The sequence below is a fragment of the Stegodyphus dumicola genome, chromosome 9 (genome assembly GCF_044657685.1).
Source record: "Stegodyphus dumicola isolate Sdum_Otavi_A_Nest chromosome 9, ASM4465768v1".
NCBI lineage: Eukaryota > Metazoa > Arthropoda > Arachnida > Araneae > Eresidae > Stegodyphus > Stegodyphus dumicola.
In genome coordinates, this window is record NC_140776.1 from 114303404 (window position 1) to 114325638 (window position 22235).

A 22235-nucleotide genomic window follows, 5' to 3' on the forward strand; every position below is an offset into this window, starting at 1 on the left:
AACTCGTAGCCACAATGTTATTCTTCGTTCAATCTGTACAACTGCTCGTAGAACCCGACGTTGGCCTATGGCAGTATTCGTCAGAAACTTCAATAAGTCAATATTCTTCAGGCTATATGTATAATAAATGCATTCGTATTATTTGAATCTTATCCCATTGGCTCCGAAAATGAAACGAAAAGATTTCATTAGCAATTCAGTTGGTGCAGACTCATGTAAAACGGAGGATAACTTCATCATTTTTAACTAAAAAACGAGTTTTCGGAATAAATGATGATGAAGGAAATATTGTGATCGAAGACGATAAATTAGATAAAAAAAGAACTTGCTATATTTGTTCACCGAGCCAAAAAAAAAAAAAAAAGGAAAACGGCTTACAAATGTATAGAATGCAAAAAACCAGTGTGTCTACAATGCAGTAGAAAAGTATGTATAAAATGCGGCTCGAATTATAATTTTTAAAATAAAAATTAATTTTCTAAATTCTTATTAAAGCATTCTTATCGTAAATTTTAATGTAAAATAAAAATGTTGAATTTTAAAATTTACTTCTTCCATCCAGATACGTAAGCGAAGGAATTATTATCATAGTATATATTTTATTCTAATGAACAGATTTAAGTATTAAAATTGCTTTATATCTTCATGAAAAAAGTTAAATATATGAAATTAAATAACATTTATTCAAATAAGAAAAGTAAAACAATATCTTATTTTGTTTTTAGCAGAAGCGGTCTGAGAGACCGCTCACAGCAGTTATGCGACAATTTAAGTCACAGTAGTTAAAGGTTAACTGCAAAATTGGGAGAAAGTGCAGAATCGCAAACTCCTTGGCGCGTTTTTCGGAATCGCACATACACGGTAACCTTAAAACCTATTTTCACTTAAAAAAACATCCCAGAATTGCACAAGTTTTTTCATTCTGATATTTTGTGGATAAAATAAGAATATTTTAAATTTCAGCCTTTTTTAATACAATGACAGATAAGAAACGAACTCATGATTTTACTGCTTGCAACATTGAAAAATGTAAACACGTTGCATTGACGGTAACGCAAAAAGTGCAAATTCTGCAAAAGATGGAGGCAGATGCTATTCCTCGATTTATAGCAAAATGGTATGGAGTTGCGACACGATTGTGTATGATACAGTCAAAAGTTGTTAATTCGGACACCCATAATCCGGACCTCAAAGCTAAAAACTTTCTGCGCATGCGGCACGATGACACATGCGCATAGGCGTTCATGCGTGCGCGTAAGACCTTTACGACTGCGCATATGTGTGTGCGCAAGCGCAGAATACGTTTTCGCGTGCGTTTAATGTATAACGGACGGTGTAAGCTAAAATTATCTAATTATCTATTTCAGTTAATGTTGATGATTGCGTTGTTCCTTAATCTTCGAATTGGATCCGGCTTATTATTTTTTGCAGACTGTAAGAACAATTTCATAAAAGTAAGCTTGAACTTTCGATCATGTCAAATAGAATTTCCGATGCTGGAACTTCCAAAGGATCTACAAAACGAAAGTATGTTACGATGTCCAACAAACAAAAAGTGGAATTGCTGCAAAAAATGGATAAAGACATGAAGAATGTGACAGAGAGGTTAGTGAAAATGAAAAAATTTTGATTGACAAGTTAGTCGGTATTCTCGGCACAGCAATTAATGGGACTTGAACAGCGGAACTTTGTAACTGAACAAGAAATTATGTCTGCTTATAGAATTAAAGAGAAAGTATTATCACATAAAATGAAGCAACTTAAACAACTTACATTGAAAGAAATGTTTAATAAAGTAAACAAATAAATATTAAGCTTTTTTTTTTTTTTTTTTTTTTTTGTAAATTTTGATACCCTTTAGATCATAATTGTTCTTTATTTCATAAATTACGGTTTCATATTTTTAATTTTAGAATTTCTGCATGCCATCTTACGAGATTTAAAATGATGATCTATAATCCGGAATCCGGATTAACGACTTTTGACTGTATTATGTAATGTGAAAATCTGAAGAAGCAAAGCTTTTCGGAGCGTACAGGGGCAAGTCTTAAGTAAATGGTTTTCTCGCTCATTTGGCAAGATATTGCAAAGCGGGCAATGGTTTTGGCAACTAATTTTTGTTACCAAATAGGGCAAGAAATCGCAGAAAGTCACCAAACTGTACAACATTTTGGTTTTGTCCCTGTATCACTGTAATAGGTATTGCAGTTGAGTAACTGTAATTGATTTTAGATGCTCTGTAACCATACATTGCCTGCCTTCCAGAAATTTCGAGAAGCAAAAAGTATTAGAAATATCGTCTAATCTTTGGAATATGGTAACGGGTAGTTTGGCGACATTTTGGTAGGCGATTGTGATTTTAATAGTGCTTTTTTAATAAATATTAAAAAAAATAAGTAAAATTAAATAGTGGCCGTGGAAATCTATAATGACTAAGGGTATCTAATTTAATTATTTGAAACTTATTGCTCACCCTTAAAAGTTATGTCTGCATATTGAAGCAAAATATAAAATTTTAACATAAAACTTATTTTTTGCATCTAGTGAGACTTAAGATAATACAAAACAACACTTCTTGTGGCTTATTGGAACCTTAATGTATATTAACTAGGTTACAACACCAGGAATTGTACACCAAGCTACGATGCTAATTGCACAAACAGACACAGCACAACTAAAACTTGTCAACTGTGCCTACATCAGGTTTTCAGGTTTGCTATGATCAGCAAGTCTCTGTCTAGACAAACAGCAGTGGTGGCAACAGTCAGTCTTCTGTTATGAATCATGCTGATTTTGATATTACTTTTAATTTTAATCTATGCCATTTGACATAAAATCTACCTGCTTATTTATTAACCTTTTCACGACGGCGCACCTTTGTTTAAGACGCTCGTGCGGGATGGAAAGGAATCGAAGGCAGTCACTGTACAGGACGGAGGTTTTGCATCACTAAGCCTGATTTTATGAAAAAAGATAAAAAAAAATACGGTTTCGCTTCTAGCATCGTAATTTTTTGCATTCTTTTAGATTATTACTTGAGCTCTTATATATGTTAAAATTAGCACTTAATAATGTTATTTTCTTTATTTTACATGAAAATATACTTAAAAAATTGCTTGTCTTGTAAAATAATTTTTGGAAGCGCTACTCAAATTATTCCAAAGTTTTAATTGATAAAATCGATCAATAAAGTTTTAAATTAATAAAACAACACAATAAAAACTATTTACAGTAAGAAGTAACAAAATTTAAAATGAAGACTGTGGTAAATCTCGAAGTACGGAGAAGTATCACTTTCTAACTCTTAAAAAAAGTATCATTTGCATTAATTAAATGGTTCATTGATCATATGAGGGTATTCTTCCTCTGATAAATAGCGTCTTTCCGCTATAATAGACTGGAGGTGAGGATTTCCGAAATAAAAAGAATAGAAACGGAAATATATCTGAAGGGCAATGCAAAACATAACAGTACTCCACATACTAACCCTAAAAGACCATATATAGTAAAGGAAAAAATAGAATAAAAAAAGGAATTGGATATAAATCAGACACGCGAATGTTTTCATTAGCACGCAGCGATTTAAAGAGCTCACCTCTGTTTACGTTTTCCCTCCTCCCAGCCTCGCAAGAGCTGATGAGTAAAATACCAAGCAGAATATATCAAACTCAAGGTCAGGAACTTAAAACTGTGTTCATTTCAAAAGTAATGGGTATAGGATGCCATCTAGTGGACTTCAGAAAAACGTTCAAGCTTAAAATGCCCATAGGCATCACCCGTCCTCTGAATGCCATCTCTAGCGATGCGTGGATGGGACGCCCAGCTGTATGAGACGTTCTTAGGAATTGCGTATATGGGACGCCCGTACTGAAAGGGGTTAAACCTCTAGACCAGGGTTTCCATCCTTTTTGTCCTTAAGAGCACATTCTAGAATATCTGTTAGACTGCAGGCACCATTTACTTTTTCAAGGTGAATTTACAGTTGGATAAAGTTAATAACATACACAATACATATCTGTATACTACAGTATGTAAATAGATAATCATCTTCTGTTCAGTCTAGATTGTTAGGTATGCTGCACATTTTAAATGGCTTTTGAATTATATTGAGTTTAATGTCATTCCATGCTTTTATTATTCACACACGCACTATTTCTAAACTGGCACGACACATTTAGCCTCCTTTTGTAAATATTTTTTCACCTTCTAACATGCACATGTTCCACTGTCTTTTAAAAATTTCTTTGAAAAATTATTGATATGCACATCTGAAAGGCTGAACTAATAGTGGTAATCTGCCTGGAATAACTGTCATATCTTTATTAACACTTTCAATAATTTCTTTGTATTCTGCATTGGATGAGATCTGAACATGACCCAGATTAAAAGACACAATTTCATGTTTTTGTCCATCCTTCCTTTTTTTGTGAACATGAATGAAAACACCATTTGAGAAATTGCATTTTAACAACGCCTTTCTTTTAAAAATAACCATGGGATTTAATTTTGAACTATCCATTAAGCAGGAAAGTGCAACAGTGAAGTGAGATCTTTTGTGACCTACTATTTTTATGTGAACCATTTTTGATCTTTTCACACCAATTATTTTATTTCCTATCATATCAAACATTACTGGAATTTCATCCGTATTTCCAGTCTATGACATTTTTGAAAAATAAAGTGAATGCTAATTTTTATATCAACAGTGAAATTCTGTTAAAACTTGTAATTTTTGTATATGATTTCAGCAACAACAATGAAACCAACATCAGTCTTTGTGGGTGGTTTGGGTGCTGACATTCAGAAGGAAGATCTGGAACGTGAATTTACTAAATTTGGAACCCTGAATAAAGTCTGGGTTGCACGTAATCCACCTGGATTTGCTTTCATTGAATTTGATGATGACCAAGATGCAAATGATGCAATTCAGGAAATGAATGGTGCTACCATTAATGGATCACAAATTCGAGTTGATTTGTCTCGTGGAGATCGAAATAGGCGTGGCGGTGATCGTCGAGGAGGCCGTGGAGGATTCCGCAGTGGTGGTTCCCGATTTGTTGGCGGAAACCGCTCATTTGGTGGCGGAAATCGTTCATTTGGCGGTGATGGTGGATACAGAGGAGGATCTGGTTATCGCAGTAGATCTCCTATGGGACGGTAAGTTTTACTTGTCTGTTAATTTAAGTTTCTAGACTAAAATTGTGGTTAAAAATATAAAGAAAATTGAGATTTTGCATACTGATTAACTGATATTTAGTAATCTGGCATACTAGGAAAACACAAACATTATCAGTAATAATGAAAGCTTCATTTTTATTGTAAATACATATGAATTAAATTTCATGTATTAAGAAATTTACATTGACGAGCCAAAACATTATGACCATCCCCACATTTTTCAATGAACAAGTCTGGATGACGAGGAGGACATATGATTAAGTGGGACTGGCATTTAACTGCTGGTGGAGGAAGTAAGGAATCATTTTTGCACTTACTTTTGTGAGTAACAACAGACACTGTTGGATATGGTACTGTTCAGCAGATATCCCATTCGTGTGCCTCTGTTGAACAAGTGTCATTGTCAACTATACCTGCAGTGGGTCAGGGAACATCAAAACTGGACCATGGATAAGTGGAAGACAGTTACCTGGTCGAATAAATCATGATTTCTCGTTCATCGCATTAATAATGGTCATGTCATAGTATATGGTCTTCCAGACGAACAGTTGCTTTTCCCCTTGTTCAACATGTCATGCACAGAATGATGGTTGTGGTACTATGCTTTGGAGAATGTTCTCATGGGCTTCTTTGAGATCCTTAGTTGTGGTAGAATAGAGCATGAAAGCTGGACCACTGTAGGCATAGTTGACAATGACACTTGTTCAACAGAGGCACACGAATGGGATATCTGCTGAACAGTACCATATCCAACAGTGTCTGTTGTTACTCACATATGAACATAATTGTGGATTAGTTGAATCCTTATATGGTGTGTCTTCCCAAATGGAAGAGGATAACCTCTCGTGTCATAAGGCTCGAATTGTGTTGGGGTGGTTTGAGGTGCATAAGGATAAAACCCAGTTAATGTCCTGGCCACCTATTTCGTTGGATCTTAACCTAATAAAGCACATTTTGAGATGTTGTAGAGCGGCAGCTCAGGGCTTAAGCACCACCATCTCAGAATATCTTGACTTTGTGTGACTGCTGCGTAGACATTTGCCGCAACCTGTGGTGAATCTTCAGATTATGTGGTAACTTGGCGATTTTTTGGCGACCGACCCTGCTACAGCAACCTGCTAGTTTTTTGGACGCCATTTTGTTTTCACGAAGTAAAAGCGTGATTTTTTCTTTTTTTTCCCCCTCAACATTTTTTCCAACAATCTGCTAGCCGAATTACGCTTATGCTAGAATTTTTATGGTACAAAAGTGCTTAATCATGATGAAGATTAGGTGCGAAATTGGGAGAAAGTGTAGAATCACCCACTGCTTGCCGCATTTTTAAGAATTGCATATACACGGTATCCATGTACACGTCAACCTATTTTCACTTAAAAAATCATCCCAGAATTGCACAAAAATGGCATTGCGCACACTCTTGACTTTATCCATGTACATATCGACCTATTTTTCACTTAAAAAGGTCAAAGAAAATTGACAAAAATCCAATTCTTCTTACTCTTGTAAAAAGCGCCAAACAAATAAATGGGCAATTCTGCACTTTAGAAGTGTGATGCAGAGTTGCCAACTCTCCCGATTTAGGCGGGAGACTCCCTATTTTCGACCGCTCTCCAGCCAACCTGATTTACAATATATTTCTCCCGACTTTCTTATTCTTAAACAACAGGACATGGCCAATTTCCAGAATATCTAAAAAGGTTTCATGGGAAAGATATTCATTGCCGATGTGGTCAGGATGCATCTGGAGCATCTAATGGACATTACAATTGGGACTGTGCCTTAACGAAAGAAATTAGAGGAGAATGTTTTCGAAATATATCTATAAATAATGAAAAATATCTATATAGCAATAATAAAGCTAAATTAGGACTTATAAAAATTATTACCAATTTGAATAATTATGTATATTTCGATCCTTTTGTTTAATTGCTTAAATTTTTGAGTTGAATTGCATAAATTATAATGTAATTTGTATACATACAATGTATAATTTACTGAAAACTGTAAATGCTTATTGTTCGTTAAGCTAGGCAATATTTGTATTTTATAATTGTTGTTTAGGTTAGCAGTTGTCTTGAGTTCAATTTAGTCATCTTATGTTAAGAAATAGGTGGTTTCTATTCTGAATGAAGGTCGAGATGACCCGTTGGCGGCGCCGACACATCTCCAGCGGAGGATGAGTTTTTGGATAAGTAGTCCTTATTCTGTTGTAGTGTTTATCCAGTTATCTTTCAGTTTGTTTCTTTTAAATTGCCGGTTGTGCCAATTTTGGCGGTATGGCTTATTTTCTTAGATTAGATTAGATTATTCTTAAACAATTTCTCACGATTTTTATGGAACTTGGCTTAATACTTCATTATATGAACAAAAAATAGTGATTTTGGACGTCTGAAAGCAATGAATTTTCTCTAGATTATATCTAAAACAAAACCTTGCGTATCAGATGAGAATTTCTGCTTTGTGAGTGAGAGCATACATATCCAGAAACGTCGTTCTCCAATGGGCATCAAGCTTCACTGTGTGTCATCTGGCATATATTAGCCAATGAGCACAAAGCAAGCTCAAGGCTGTTATTTGGATGTTCTTTAGTTATTTCATTTATCTTGTCCTGAGTTGTGTGAGTACATGTGCCTTTGGGAAATTATCTTTCGTTATGTCTGTGAGAAAGGTGAAAATCGTACACAGTTGACTTTCCTTCCATTATTTCCTCAAGGAAATTTAATAAATTTGCGATGTGTACTGTCTGTCGTTGCGATTTTTCGTTTTCACATGGTGGAAGGGCGGATGTTCTCAATCCTGTGCGTACACAAAAACACAAGGACAACATGAGTTGTTTTGAAAAAAAAAAAAAAAAATGCAAAATTAATTTTTTTTTCAGAAACAAAGGACCAAAAAGTTATTAATACAGAATGTCTGTTCTTTGCCTTTTTACTGGAGCACAACCTGCGACTGAATGCATCAGATCACGCTGCAGCTTTATTTAGAAAAATGTCTCCCGATAGTGAAATCGCTAAGAAATACTCAAGTACAAAACAGGTGCAATTGTTAAAGAAATATCTTCAGTTATTGATTGCATTAAAACAGCTCCGTTCTGCCTCTCTACGGATGGTGGTGTGGTATATTTAATTATGGCAAAGCACACTAGGGCTATCTGCCTAAGGGGAGGGATGCCTTTGTGGAGGATTTTCTAAGGGAAACTGGCTCGTATACACATTACACATGGGGAAAACCACGAAAACACTCATGCAGCCAGCCCATTCGCGGGATTCGAACCTCGGACTGAACTACCAGTGTTCAGTGATGTTACCGCTCGGCCGCTGGTGGGCGCCTCTACGGATGGAAGCAATAATACCAATTCAAAACTGAATCCGATATTTGTTTCTTTTTTAAATCCAGAGTCTTCAGAAATTGAGTGCAGTTTACTTTCTGTTCCCACTTTTGAGGGACATTCGACAGGCTTTAATATAGCACAGCTAATTATTAAAACTTTAAAAGAAAATGTAGTCCGTCTGTATAATTGCTTAGCACTTGGTGCCGATAATGCACCAGTAATGGTAGGCTTGAAGACTGGTGTTGCAGGAAAATTCAGATTTTGCAGATTATGAGGTGCACCTGTCACCTCTTAAATTTAGCAGGTGAAAAGGGGCAGCTTCTTTACGGATAAATGTGGATTGTTGATATTTATTATTATCTTGAAAGGAGTTCTAAAAAAGGAAAGAAAAATTGAAACAGTTCCAACAGCTGCATAATACTGAAATGAGAAAAATTTTGAAACGTGTGTACACGTTGGCTGTCTTTAAAGAAATGCTTATCTTGAATCCTCGATCAATGGAACTCACTTCCTGCACTTTTTAAAAAAGAAGTAAATGCTTCAAGAGTTAAGATAAAAGGCTCTATTGAAAGTTATAAAATACCTAAAGTAAAACGGAGATGTAGTTACAACTTCCATTGTTAAAAATAGGTTTGAGAAAAAATAATTTTAGCACTATTCAGCAATTCAACTGGCAGTTCTCAAAATAACACTGCAAAATATAAGCTTAAAGCTGATACAAATTCCTCTCTCTCTCTCAAAAAAAAAAAAAAAAAAATATTGCTCAACACACATTTTCCGACACAACAACATTTTCCGATGACTGTAAGTTTATCTAAGCACAAATCTGCCACTGTTCATAACATTTTGTACGAAAACTGATTAGTCTTTTTTTTTTTTTTTGTTTGTTTTCTTAAACGATGCAAGTAATAAAAATGCTTTTTTATGTGTAAGGTATTTTTGTGTTGCTTGCATCTAAGAATTAGTAACTGTTTAAAGTTAATTCATTATTAAAAACTATATTTTATCATTTAAAAAGTCTTTTTAACATTGTGAAAAATCTCCTGATTTCTTAAAAAAAATCTGATTTTTGAGTGTCATAGGTTGGCAAGTATGGTGATGTGTAGCCTGTTTTATAATTACAAAATCAATAAAGTAAAATTTTGTAAATGATGTATTCTAATTTATATATACATATAAAAACCATTTGGTTAATATCCAGTTTCTTGCTGATTACTTTCCCTTTTATTATATAGATATAAACACATTTAGGCACTTTTTGATCACCTGCATACCTGGTTTCAACAATCAATAGAAGTGCTATGTTTTTTTGTCATATTTGTTAGCATGCATGCATACACTCGTGCACATGTATTTAAGTGATTTTACATTTTTTTATAAATCATTTTGCTGAACAGCATTCAGCAGCTAGAAAAAATAAATATTTACTATATAGAATGTATGTTTTCCACATAAACTTTCTTACGTCTTGAAAAATGTTTTGATACTTTCTCATTATCTGCACCCCTTGCCCCAAATGTTGTAAACTATTCGGTGACTAATTTTTTACCAATCGCATGAAAGGCAATAGCACCCTTTTCACTTAAAAAGACACCAGAGAATAGCACAATCATTGCATCTGTACTACTTTGGCATTGCGCACCAGTGAAAACAAATGTGCTAAAACAGCTAAGTTTAAGCATAAATACTTTTTGGCAATATTGCGAATTGCCCATATGATTTTGGTGACATACATACTACTTTTGCCTCATGAATTTACGGGACTTTTTGGGTGGGATTATGGACAAGCAGAAAATACTAGGGTATGTTTTTACTGTTACCTATGAACAAAATAACATGTATGATAAATAAAGCTAGCTTAAGAAATATTTTTTACTAAATCCCAGAGTTGCAAATGAGTTGTTGACTTTTGAGAATTAAAGCAGAAAGTAACTACATTTATTTTCAAGTAAGTTAAACTGTATTAGTAATTTATATACGCTATGTCTGTGGAAGTCCTATGTGGCCTTTAATTTCATAATTGTTAGATATATATTTCCAATCACAAAAATGTTTTAAATGGCCCAAATAGTCATATTTTAGAATTAAATGTTAAAATTGTGTGAACATTGTTTTATATGTGCCCCCTTGTCCTTGCAGTTGTATTTAGTAAGAGTTATATTCATTTTAAGTATTAAAACGCAAGAACTTTTCAACTGTTGTGTAAAAATATTGACCAAGGTATTTAATTTCAAACTTTGGGATTTTTGTCATCTTTTTCACCTTTCCTTAAGGGATCGGTTTAAATGAGAATACTAAAAGGGTGATTTACAAATCTCATTCAGTGATACTCTTGTAATTTACTACTAGGTAACATTCTTTAATTTATAATTTGGTTATATATGGTATGCGGAAAGAATTTTCAATTAGGAAATTAATGGCTCTTTGCTGTTAAGCTTTCGCAGTTTCGTTTCCTTTTTTCTTTGTATACTTCTCTAGTGAAGCATTGCCAGTTTGGCTTTTTACTAAGTCATAAGTGTCTAACGATTACTGTGTTTTTCATCTGATCAACCAGTATAGTGGTTAGTGACCCTGACTGCTGCAAGGTTCGAATCCCAGAGAAGGCATGGTTGTAACTGTCTGTTCCTACATAGGAGGTAATGGTGGCCACCTGTTAGGTGCTTCCCAGGGATAAATAGGAAGAGCTAGGCCATTCCTTTGACTCCTCAGCGACGGGAGCCTAGTGGGGGAGTTTAACCCGCAGTAATTTGATGTCACTGTCATGCACCTGCTCTGATTTCGTGCATTTAAAACTGTACTTTCATTGGGCAGCGAGGCTATATTCTGGAAGTCGCATATTTCAAATTAATTTTAGTCATATGTATTTGTTTTCTAACAATGTGAATATCAAAAATTTGTATATATATATGTTTCTAAAATGCATTGGTTTCTAAATTAATTTTTCTGAAAATTTAATTTTCTAAAAAATTTTTTATTTATTTACTAAACTTTACATTGCTTATTTCTCAAAATACTTCATTATTGATATTTTCCTTTTAGACCTTTAATTTTTAATTGCTAATTTCTCAGGGTACCACTTTATTGTTATTTCTTTTTGGACATTCTTCACTATGTATTTACTTTTGGTTTTGACTTTTACCCTTGCCTGCAAGAATGACGAAACACGAATTGAATCATTGAAGAGTTAGGTTTGGAGGACACTTCCCCTTGATAAGTCTCTCTCCTACCTGCTCAACAGTCATTCACTTATGCATTTTTTAAAAAAATTTTTAGATTAATTTAATATGCTAAATTGGTGAATTTATTTTCATTGTTTGGTTTTGCACTTGATTTACTTATGCTCTCTGAATTTAAATGATGTTGTAGATTAGTTCGAAAATTAAATCTTTTATATGTTTGCACATTTTTTAATTATTTTTAAATTTGCTTTTTTATGTATTTACATGTTTGTTCAAATATAATAGTAGTAGGTAGAAACATTGCAGCGATCTTGCTAAAAAGTTACCAGGAGCTGTAGCTCTACGAAATATTTCAACGCTGTATTACTATAATATGAACTAAGAAGAAATTTTTGTCTGGAAAAACTGGAAAAAACTGTAAACACGCGGAAAAAAATAATGTTGGAAGACATGCTACTACTATTATTTCATATCTTTTTGCAGCATTATGCACAAAAAATTTGTAAGACCAAATAGGTCTTACGTCTAATTACTTGTTAGCTTTACAATTTCTTTTTCAATTATTTGTTCAAATATATATATATTTACTAAATAATATTGATCATATTATCTCCTAAGTTTAATTAGAGTAGAATTATCTTAAAAGAGTAAATCCATACTTAGTAAGTTCTATTTTGAAAGATGTTTTGAAGTAACTTGAATGTAAATTGTTAAAATTGTTTTAATGGCGACTGGAATTAAATCATGAATAACAAAAGTTCAATTGTAAAAGGAATAAATTAAAGGCAAGAATTAAATTAAATGCATGTAATCATTGTCATTGATCGAAAATTAGGTGACTTTAATTTTTAATTGCTAAGCCCATTTCAAGGGGAACAAACCAACTCCCATTCAATGAACAATAATTAAGAAATAAATACGAAGGTGTTTCGTCTTTACTCAAGCAATGAGGCGAAGCCAAACCGGCAATTCAAGTCAGGCCAAATATTTCCAGGGTTCGTAGCGGTCCTTATAAGTGCTTATATTTGAAAATAAAATATAAAGGTCCTTATAGGTGCTTACATTTTCTTTAAAGCCCTTATTTTTTTGTTTTTAGTGCTTATTTTTTTTGCTTTTAGTGCTCTTTTTTTTAATGAACGCGCTGTTTTCCCCCGTACCAAAGCCGAAACTAAATAAGCAACTTTTCTTCCTAATGTGGAATGTCAGATGGTGAGTCATACTCCCGAAAATAGCTTTTCCCCCTTTCTCTGCATTAACATAACGTTTGGACGAAAAGTACAGACAGGTGCCCGTCGTTCTATTGGTCAAAGAATTGCGAAAGCAGTAGAAAATTCCACTACATTCGGCATTCTTTTCCTCCTACCCAAATATTACACACGTTTGAATTTTTATCAAGATCTTAAAAATGTGCATTCTAATTCTGCTTAATCAGTTCATATTCGTGTTTATTATGATCATTATGCTTATGTTATGAGCATATGTGTGAATGTTTATAATAACATAGTTGCAGTAACTGCTGAAGTGTAGTAAACTTCCAAAAATGGTTGTGTTTTAACACAGATTAGCTTTCTAAGGAATAATATTCGGAATGGCTTAAATAAAGGGAAAGTAATCGAATAGTCAAAATAATTTCATTTTTTTGGCCAATACATTATACAGTACGAAGGTTGGGAGGTCTCCCCTTTCTCCGCAAAATCTTGAATATTGAAACTGTTACAGTTCGCTGCAAAACAAGCAACGGACCTTCTTCTTCTTTTTTTTTTTTTTTTCGGGGGGGGGGGTCACTTTCCAATCTGGTTTGAATAGGACTAAAAGTTCTGCGGTCTACCAACCCAAGCAAAGAATGACTCTATTCCGAAAATTTAACGCGGTCTGTTGAAAATTAGAATGAAAAACACCCCAGTTATTTAGTTCTTTATTCTCCCAATACTGGCAGTTGTTGATTCCGATTGCGTAATATCAGGTAGGGAAGAATTACGACGCACATATTGTGCAATAACGTTTGCGACTGCGCAATAACGTTTGCGATATTTTGATGTCCAAAATTTGTTTTATGAACACTTAAAAGAGTTTTACTGTGCTTGCTAAGCAGAGTATTTTTTAGTTCCGTTGGTTTATTTTTATATGATGCACATATTGAAATGTCAAAAGCATTTATTTAGCTGAAAAATCTAAAGAGTCTACCCCCTCCTCCGCTCTTTCAAGTTACGCTCGACTGTCCGAATATTCGCCAATTTCCAAGTATGCGGGTTAATTAAGCTTTTACTGTTAAAGATGACTACATGAAGCAAATTTCTGTCTTCTGATTTCAGAAATGTTTATCTTTTTTACTTAAAGTACTTTGCTTGCAATAACTGTTAAGAGAAAACTGATATACAATGACAATTTAGAAAATGTTCAGAATTTAGATTTAAATTATTTAAATATCAATGTAAACTGTATTTATTATTAGGTTCCAAGCAAATACAATAAATATGCCTTATTATTATTTATTTTCTCTATTTTGAACTGAAATTTCATCATTAAATCTTGAAGTATAGTTTAGTTCTTCGTAGTTTTTTTTCCTCACATTGTAAATTAGTTCTGTAAATTTAACTATTATTTAAAATTTAAAAAAAAAAAAAAAAAAAAAAAAAAAAGTAATTATTTTCCATCGTTGAAGTAATGCTTATTCTCTCTTAATAAGTACTTTATTTCTCATATTTTAAATTACAAGTCTAATTTTTAAGGTTATGCAGTTGTATATGATGTAATTAGACAAGTGCTCATTTTTTTCTTAAAATGTGCTTGAAAAGTGCTTATAGGTGCTTATTTTTTTAACTAAAATGTGGCTATGAACCCTGAGTTCTGTGAATAGAAGGGATTATGAAAAAGTGCTGATATCCAAAGAACTCATTCCTATTAAGCATTTTAGCTAATTCAATTTTGAGTGAAAAGCAATTTGTGCAGTAAAATTTGATAATGCTCGAGTAACCGTCCCCCGACACCCTCGTGTTTATGCATTTGAGTTCAATATTATATGTAAAAATTAAACATTGGAAATTGTCATTATGAAATAGAATTCAAAGCAGTTGAAATAAAGATTAGAAAATTACAAAATATAAGATAAATAATACAAACTTTGTAAAAACAATTCAAAAAATAAAAATAAAAAATATATTAAGAAAAGTGAATGTACATGAAGATATAAAGGCCATAAAAATTAATTAACTTATGTTCTTTCTAGTTGGGAGTGGGCAAAGTGTTCTCTTTGCGTCTGACTCGGAAGTGTAGTGTTTCCGAAAATTCTTTAGCGGCAGCAGGGGCTTTGAATAATATCAGTCGGTAAGACTTGTGTGAAGTAATTTATGGTAGTGGGTGGGACTAGGAATTCTTGAGGGATGTATTCCGTGGAGTTCTTATTTGAGTGAAACCGTCTGATAAAATTTTTTGAAAATACTAGTGAATGGAAATTAATTAATTTCTGGCTAATTGTCGTGTCGTAATGATTAAGAATTTAAGAAAGGAAAAAAGGAATTTTTACTGTCGAAGAGCTATTTGACAGACTAAAGATTATGAAATAGGCCCATTTTTTTAGTAACAGCATAAGTCTGAAGACAATTAGCTTTTTACATTATATACAGCTGAGTAATTACACTATATACAAATCCTTCAACTGATAGTCATCCAACTTATACTGCCTTCTCAGGTTTAGGAACAAATTATCATATCCCTATCAGTTAAATGATTTAGAGTGAGTGTTTAATGCCTGCTTCTTTTAAGGCAATGATTAATAAATTGATTGGGTATTAGATTATTTTTGAGAATTTTAATAAGGAGCAAAATTTCACATTGTAGATCTATTGTACCTGTGCAGATATTTTTTTAATTCATTGTATTTGATTTATTATTGTATTGTTAATTACTTTTTTGGATATGTTGGAATTCCAATTTATTAATTTGTTAGTATTGAAATTGAAATTTCGGTACTTTTCCGTTTTGCCGGCGCAAACGATAAAGTCGCCAATAATGGTACAACTACTGCCAAAGGGAATAGCTTCGCTGGTAACCTTTTACACTTCATTTTCAAAACAAGTCGCAGCCATTTCTTACCAGATTGATTGTTTCTTTCAATACTGGCATACAACTGCATAGAATATTTACAAAGATAATCAAATTTTATGCCCCAAGAGCATTCGCGGTAATTAAGTCAATTAGGATGCAATTACACCACTCACCCGAAGGCGAAAATATAGAAAAGCAAAATCAAGTGTTAAATTTTTCAATTGTAATGAGAATGCACTAGCGAAGTAAAGCACTACGGTTTTATATAACTTCTCAGTAAGCTATTCGTACGAATTGAAATAATTCTTGCATTTAAACTTGTATTCAAAATTAAGATTTAACTTCAAATTAATGTAGATAATTACTGAGAGAATTATATTTTTGTATCGTAGTGTACGTGAGATGAGATCACTTGGGGTCACGTTATACGAACCGGCGAATCAGGATGTTGAACCATGATAGCATAGTAAATTCTTAATGTCTTTTTACAAATTTATTGTCTTTATTTATTGGCTTTTTACAAAACTATAAACCATATTAAAATGTCTATGCCTTCAAAAATAAAAATTTCTTAGAACTAACATTTGTTAACATTTTTTATGTGTATACTGTATGTTGTCGCCAACAAAGTCAGATTGGCGAGATTTGCGCCGGCGAAACGGAAAAGTACCGAAATTTCTTGTTTTGTCAAAAAGTAAAATTTTTTTGTAGTTAATGATTTGAAAATCTACAGGGTTTGTAGCGGTCCTTAAAAGCGGATTTATAAGTGCTTATAAGTCCTTATATTTGAAAATAAAATATAAAGGCCCTTATAGGTGCTTACTTTTTCTTTAAAGCCCTTATTTTTTTGTTTTTAGTGCTTATTTTTAGCTTTTAGTGCTTTTTTTTAAATGAACGCGCTATTTTTCCCCCGTACCAAAGCCAAAACTAAAACAACTTTTCTTCGTAATGTGGAATGTCAGATGGTGAATCATACTCCCGGAAATAGCTTTTCCCCCTTTCTCTGCATTAACATAACCTTTGGTGTGCACAAAGAGTACAGATAGCTGCCCGTCATTCTATTGGTCAAAGAATTGCGAAAGCAGTAGAAAATTCCGGTACATTCGGCATTCTTTTTCTCCCAACCAAATACTACACACGTTTGAATTTCTATAAAGATCTTAATAATTTGCATTCTCATTCCGCTTGGTCAGTTCATATTCGTGTTTATTATGATCATTATGCTTATATTATGAGCATATGTATGATTGTTTATAATAACATAGTTGCAGTAACTGCTGAAGTATAGTAAACTTCCAAAAATAGTTGTGCTTTAACACAGATTAGCTTTCTAAGGAATAATATTCGGAATGGCTTAAATAAGGGGAAAGTAATCGAATAGTCATAATAATTTCATTTTTTTGACCAATACATTATACAGTACGAAGATTGGGAGGTTCTCCCCAAAATCTCGAATATTGAAAGTGTTACAGTTTGCTGCAAAACAAGCAACAGAATTTTTTTTTTTCATCACTTTTCAATCTGGAGACTAAAAGTTCTGCGGTCTACCAACCCAAGCGAAGAATGATTCTATTCCGAATGATTCTACTCCGGAAATTTAACGCCGTCTGTTGTTTAGAATGAAAAACACCCAGTTATTTAGATCTTTATTCTCCCAATACCGGCAGCTGTTGATTCCGATTGCGTAATATAATGTAGGGAAGAATTATGGCACACATATTGCGCAATAACATTTGCGATATTTTGCAGAGGTAATTAATTTTGATATTCTGTCCAAGATTTGTTTATGAACACTTAAAAGAGTTTTACTGTGCTTGCTAAGCAGAATATTTTTCAGTTCCATTGGTTTATTTTTATATGATGCACATATCAAAATGTCAAAAGCATTTATTTAGCGGAAAAATCTAAAGAGTCTACATTCCCCCCGGCTCCTATTTTTCAAGTTACGCTCGACTGTCCGAATATTCGCCTACTGTTAAAGGATGACTGCATGAAGCAAATTTCTGTCTTCTGATTTCAGAAATGTTCCTCTTTTTTACTTAAATTACTTTGCTTGCAATATCTGTTAATGGAAAACTGATACAGAATGAAAAATTAGAAAATGTTCAGAATTTAGATTTAAATTATTTAAATATCAATATAAATTGTATTTATTATTAGGTTCCAAGTGAATACGATAAATATGCCTTATTATTATTTATTTTCTGTATTTTGAACTGAAATTTCATCATTAAATCTTGTAATATAGTTTAGTTCTGCATAGTTTTTTTCTCTCTCATTGTAAACTAGTTCTGTAAATTGAACTGTTATTTAAAATTAAAAAAAAAAGTAATTATTTTCCATGGTTGAGGTAATGCTTATTCTCTCTTAATAAATACTGCATTTCTTATATTTTAAATTACAAGTCTAATTTTTAAAATTATGCAGTTGTGTATAATGTAATTAGACAGGTGCTTATTTTTTTTCTTAAAATGTGCTTGAAAAGTGCTTATAGGTGCTTATTTTTTTAACTAAAATGTGGCTATGAACCCTGGATCTAGATCGTCTATGCTATTTTGTGAATTATTAGCTTTATTAAGTGTAAGACAATTTGGATAAATCTCGAAGTGTTCAATTTTACTAAAATTATTAACTGTAATAAGGTCATCAATATATCTGTAAGTGTGCTTATAGTAATTTAACTCTTGTAGTTGTAGATTTTTTTGGAAGTTAAATTCTTTGATAAATAAAAAGATATTACAGAGCGAGGTACTGGAATGTGAGCCCATTGGCAGGCCTTTGACTTGTTTAAAAAGCTGATTTGGAAATTTGATGCAGTTATGAAAAAGTGTGCATTTTATGTAGGTTTTTCATTTGTTAAGAGTCATAATTGTGAGCATATCAGGGAAGAGTTTAGGCCGATCTAGTAGACTAGTATAGATTTCTTCTAGAGGAAGTAAGGTATACAGTCAAAAGTCGTTAATTCGGACACCCATAATCCGGAATGATCTATATAATCCAAACCTCAAAGCTACAAACTTTCTGCGCATGCATCGCGTTGACGCATGCGCGCAAGACCTTTACGGCTGTGAATATGCGTGTGCGCATGCACATAATACGTTTACACATGCGTGTTTAATGTATAACGGACGGTATAAGCTAAGCTAAAATTATCTAATTCAGTTAATGTTGCAGATTGCGTTGTTCCTTAATCTTCGAATTGGATCCGGCTTATTATTTTTTGCAGACTGTTAGAGCAATTTTATAAAAGTAAGCTTGAACTTTCGATTATGTCAAATAGAATTTCCGATATACACTCAAGAGCCAAAACATTATGACCACCTGTCAGTAACGAGTTGGGCAACCTTTGGCATGCAACACAGCTTCAACCCGCTTTGGCATGGATGCCACAAGTCCTTGATAGATGGCCGGAGACAGATTGTACCAGATGTTGTAGCTGTTGGCTTTAGTTTTCCACATGCAAATTTTGATCGGAGGTGAATCGGCGGTAAGCTAACATGGTTGCCGCTGATTGGCCGATGACGTCAAGATCGGCGGGTTGGCCGAGTATTATATATATGTACGCCGGTGTCGGCGAATGTCTTGTTCTCTTGTGTTATTGTGAGTTAGCATAATGCTAGTTTGCTTTCACTCAAATGATTTTAAATGTAAAGGCTACAGTGATAGCTCTTTTATTTTAATTTACGGAATAAAGCATGAATTTTATTTAGACTAGTCTTAGCTTTATTTAAGGGAAGCAAAATATGCTTTGCCTTTATAACCACTGCCAACAGGGTTATGGGCCCAGCGCCAACAACTAATTGGTCATGCAGTTCAACTCAGCATTGAAGGAATGTAGGTGAAGGGCCGTTATGCATGAAAAGAAGCTGACCTGTCATGGAAGTTTGTTCAAGTCGTTGTGCTCGCACTTAAGTGAAGATGTCATTACTACCTGAAGGTTTTGAGCTGTTAAACCATGACAATTGGGATCGATGGAAAGTCGACATGTAAATGCTATTACTGGATAGAAATTGTCGGAGCTTCATAGAGGACAAAGAAGAAGATTAGATAAAAGTGCAACAAGGCGTGAAAAGCAGGAATTCACACTGAGAGAGAACAGAGCCTTCACTACATTATATTATTGAATTAAAACTGAGTTCAGGCCTCTGATACAAGAATGTTCAAGTGGTAAAGAAGCATAGGAAGTTCTACAGAAGCAATTCGAACCCGAAACAAGAGCAAGGATAATTCAGTTACTGGATGAATTTTTTAGTATTAGATATATGCCAAATGAAGAAATAGGATTATTCATCCCGAGGATAAGAATGACTGTGAAGAAGTTGGCTGAAGCTGTCACAACTTGGCAGATCTTTTTAAAGGTGGTGTGGTGTATTTAATTATGGCAAAGCACACGGGGGCTATCTGCCTAAGGGGATGGATGTCTTCGTGGAGGACTTTCTAAGGGAAACTGGCTTGTATAAATGTTACACGTGGGGAAAACCACGAAAACGCCCATGCAGCCAGCCTGTTCACGGGATTCGAACCTCGGACCGAACTACCAGTGTTCAGCGACTTTACCGCTCGGCCGCTGGTGGGCTCTTTTTAAAGGATTTCAGGCAATAAGGAGATTACCCCCGGAATACTTTGTTGTACAATTGATCTATAGGTGAAAGGATGAAGATTTTACGCTGGAAAGAATTGCTGAAGAACTGGTAAGGGAAGAAAGCTGACTTCGCCAGGTAAATGCCGATTTAGAAGACAGCAAGGTAAGCATGTTTAATACTATTGATTCAAATGCAGGCAAAGTTAAAGTTGAAAATAAAACTAAATCTAAGAAAAAGATGGGGAATATGAGAATAGGACCTTGTTTCAGATGTCATAAATTTCGGCATTTAATCGCTCAATGTAAAGAAAATGTAAGTAAAAATCAGAAGTTTAAAATAGACAATAAAAATGGACAATTTAAAGATGAAGAATTAATGTTAGTAGAAAATTATGTAATAACTACAGATAAAGGAGGTAACACAGATAAATTTAATTGGGTTGTAGATACTGCAGCTACAACTCATTTCTGTAATAATAGAAATTTAATGACAAATTTTGAAGAAATTAATGATATACGTATGTCTTTAGCTGTAGGAAATTGTGAAAGTAAAGTACTAGGAAAGGATACTGTCAAATTTGCAGTAAAAGTAGGCAATCGAATAAATTGGATTGAGTTAGATAATGTCTTACATAATCCAAATCTAAGAAGAAATTTATTATCGGGAGCAAGGTTAGAAAAGGCAGGTGCTCATTTTGTGATTTCAAAAGGGAACATGTGGATATACTTTAATAATTGGGATAGATTATGCTACGCTAAACGTTATGACGGACTTTATCACGTAAAACCATTTAGATATGCAAGAGATAAAAAAGAGGTTGGTTACGGTACAGAAATTGGAAGGTTAAATAAAGTAGACGATGCAATGCTATGGCATCGGAGATTTAGCCACGTAAATTTTGATTATATTAAGAAAACTAGTAAGAATCAAAGCGTGAAAGGGTTACCAGAAATTGGAAAACCAATGGAGAGGTGTGAACCGTGCATTATTGCTAAATGTAGTAGAATAACTTTTACGACTGTTCCGAAGAGATCGGATAAACCATTGCAGTTGGTTTATTTAGACGTTTGTAGCCCACTACCAGTTCCATCTAAGGGTGGGAGTAAATATTTCCTTGCTATTGTGGATGACTATAGTAGATTAGTAACAGTGTATTGTATGAAAAATAGAAATGAATCGTTCTACAACTTGTTATCATAGGCAAATGGAAAGACTGAGGAATAGAAAATTAATAAGTATACGCACCGATAACGGTGGGGAATTCTGTAACAGGCAATTCAAAGGGTACTTAGGCGAAAATGGAATTAGTGTTGAACGCACAAACGCGTACACCCCAGAAGAGAACGGTGTGTGTGAACGTTTTAACCGAATAGCATTAGACGCAGTTAAAGCTATGCTTAATGATGGTAAAATGGGAAAAGAATGGTGGGCAGAAGCTCTTGGCTGTTTCGTACATACTTGGAACAGAGTATGTCATAAAAGCAACCAAACCCCTTATGAAATGTTCCTAAATAGAAAACCCAGTGTTGTTTATTTTAAAATATTTGGTTGTAAATCCTATGTTGGCGTGCCAAAACAGATTAGAAATAAATTACAAATGAGGTGCAAAGAAGGAATCATGGTTAGGATATGCGAAGGAAACTAGGGGTCATACGATATGGCTGCCAGAAGAATGCAGATTAATGGAAACCTGTAATGTGAAGTTCGATGAAAAACTATGCAGCAAATGGCATCCTGGAACAGAAATCAAAACCTAAATTTAAAAGACTAGAAGAATCTGAGCTATTAGCAGAATCAGATGAAGAACAGGAAATTTCTAGAGAAGAAATAAAGTTGTCAGATGACAAATCTACTCCGAAAGAAGTATCAGACTTAAACTGGCAAAGAAAAGCAGTTAAAAGGCCAGATGGAACACGTACA

General features: G+C 33.7%; 1 protein-coding gene across 2 annotated transcripts in view; it reads left to right on the forward strand.

The window, feature by feature from the left end:
- Positions 1 to 22235, forward strand: part of LOC146995459 (serine/arginine-rich splicing factor 3-like) — a 28801-nt gene that overhangs the window by 1966 nt on the left and 4600 nt on the right. For both annotated transcript variants that reach the window (XM_085823949.1, XM_085823950.1), the window contains exon 2: positions 4749 to 5157. In XM_085823949.1, coding sequence (XP_085680075.1) covers positions 4757 to 5157 — 401 coding nt within the window. In that variant the 5' untranslated portion in view covers positions 4749 to 4756. The remainder of the gene's footprint in view (positions 1 to 4748; positions 5158 to 22235) is intronic.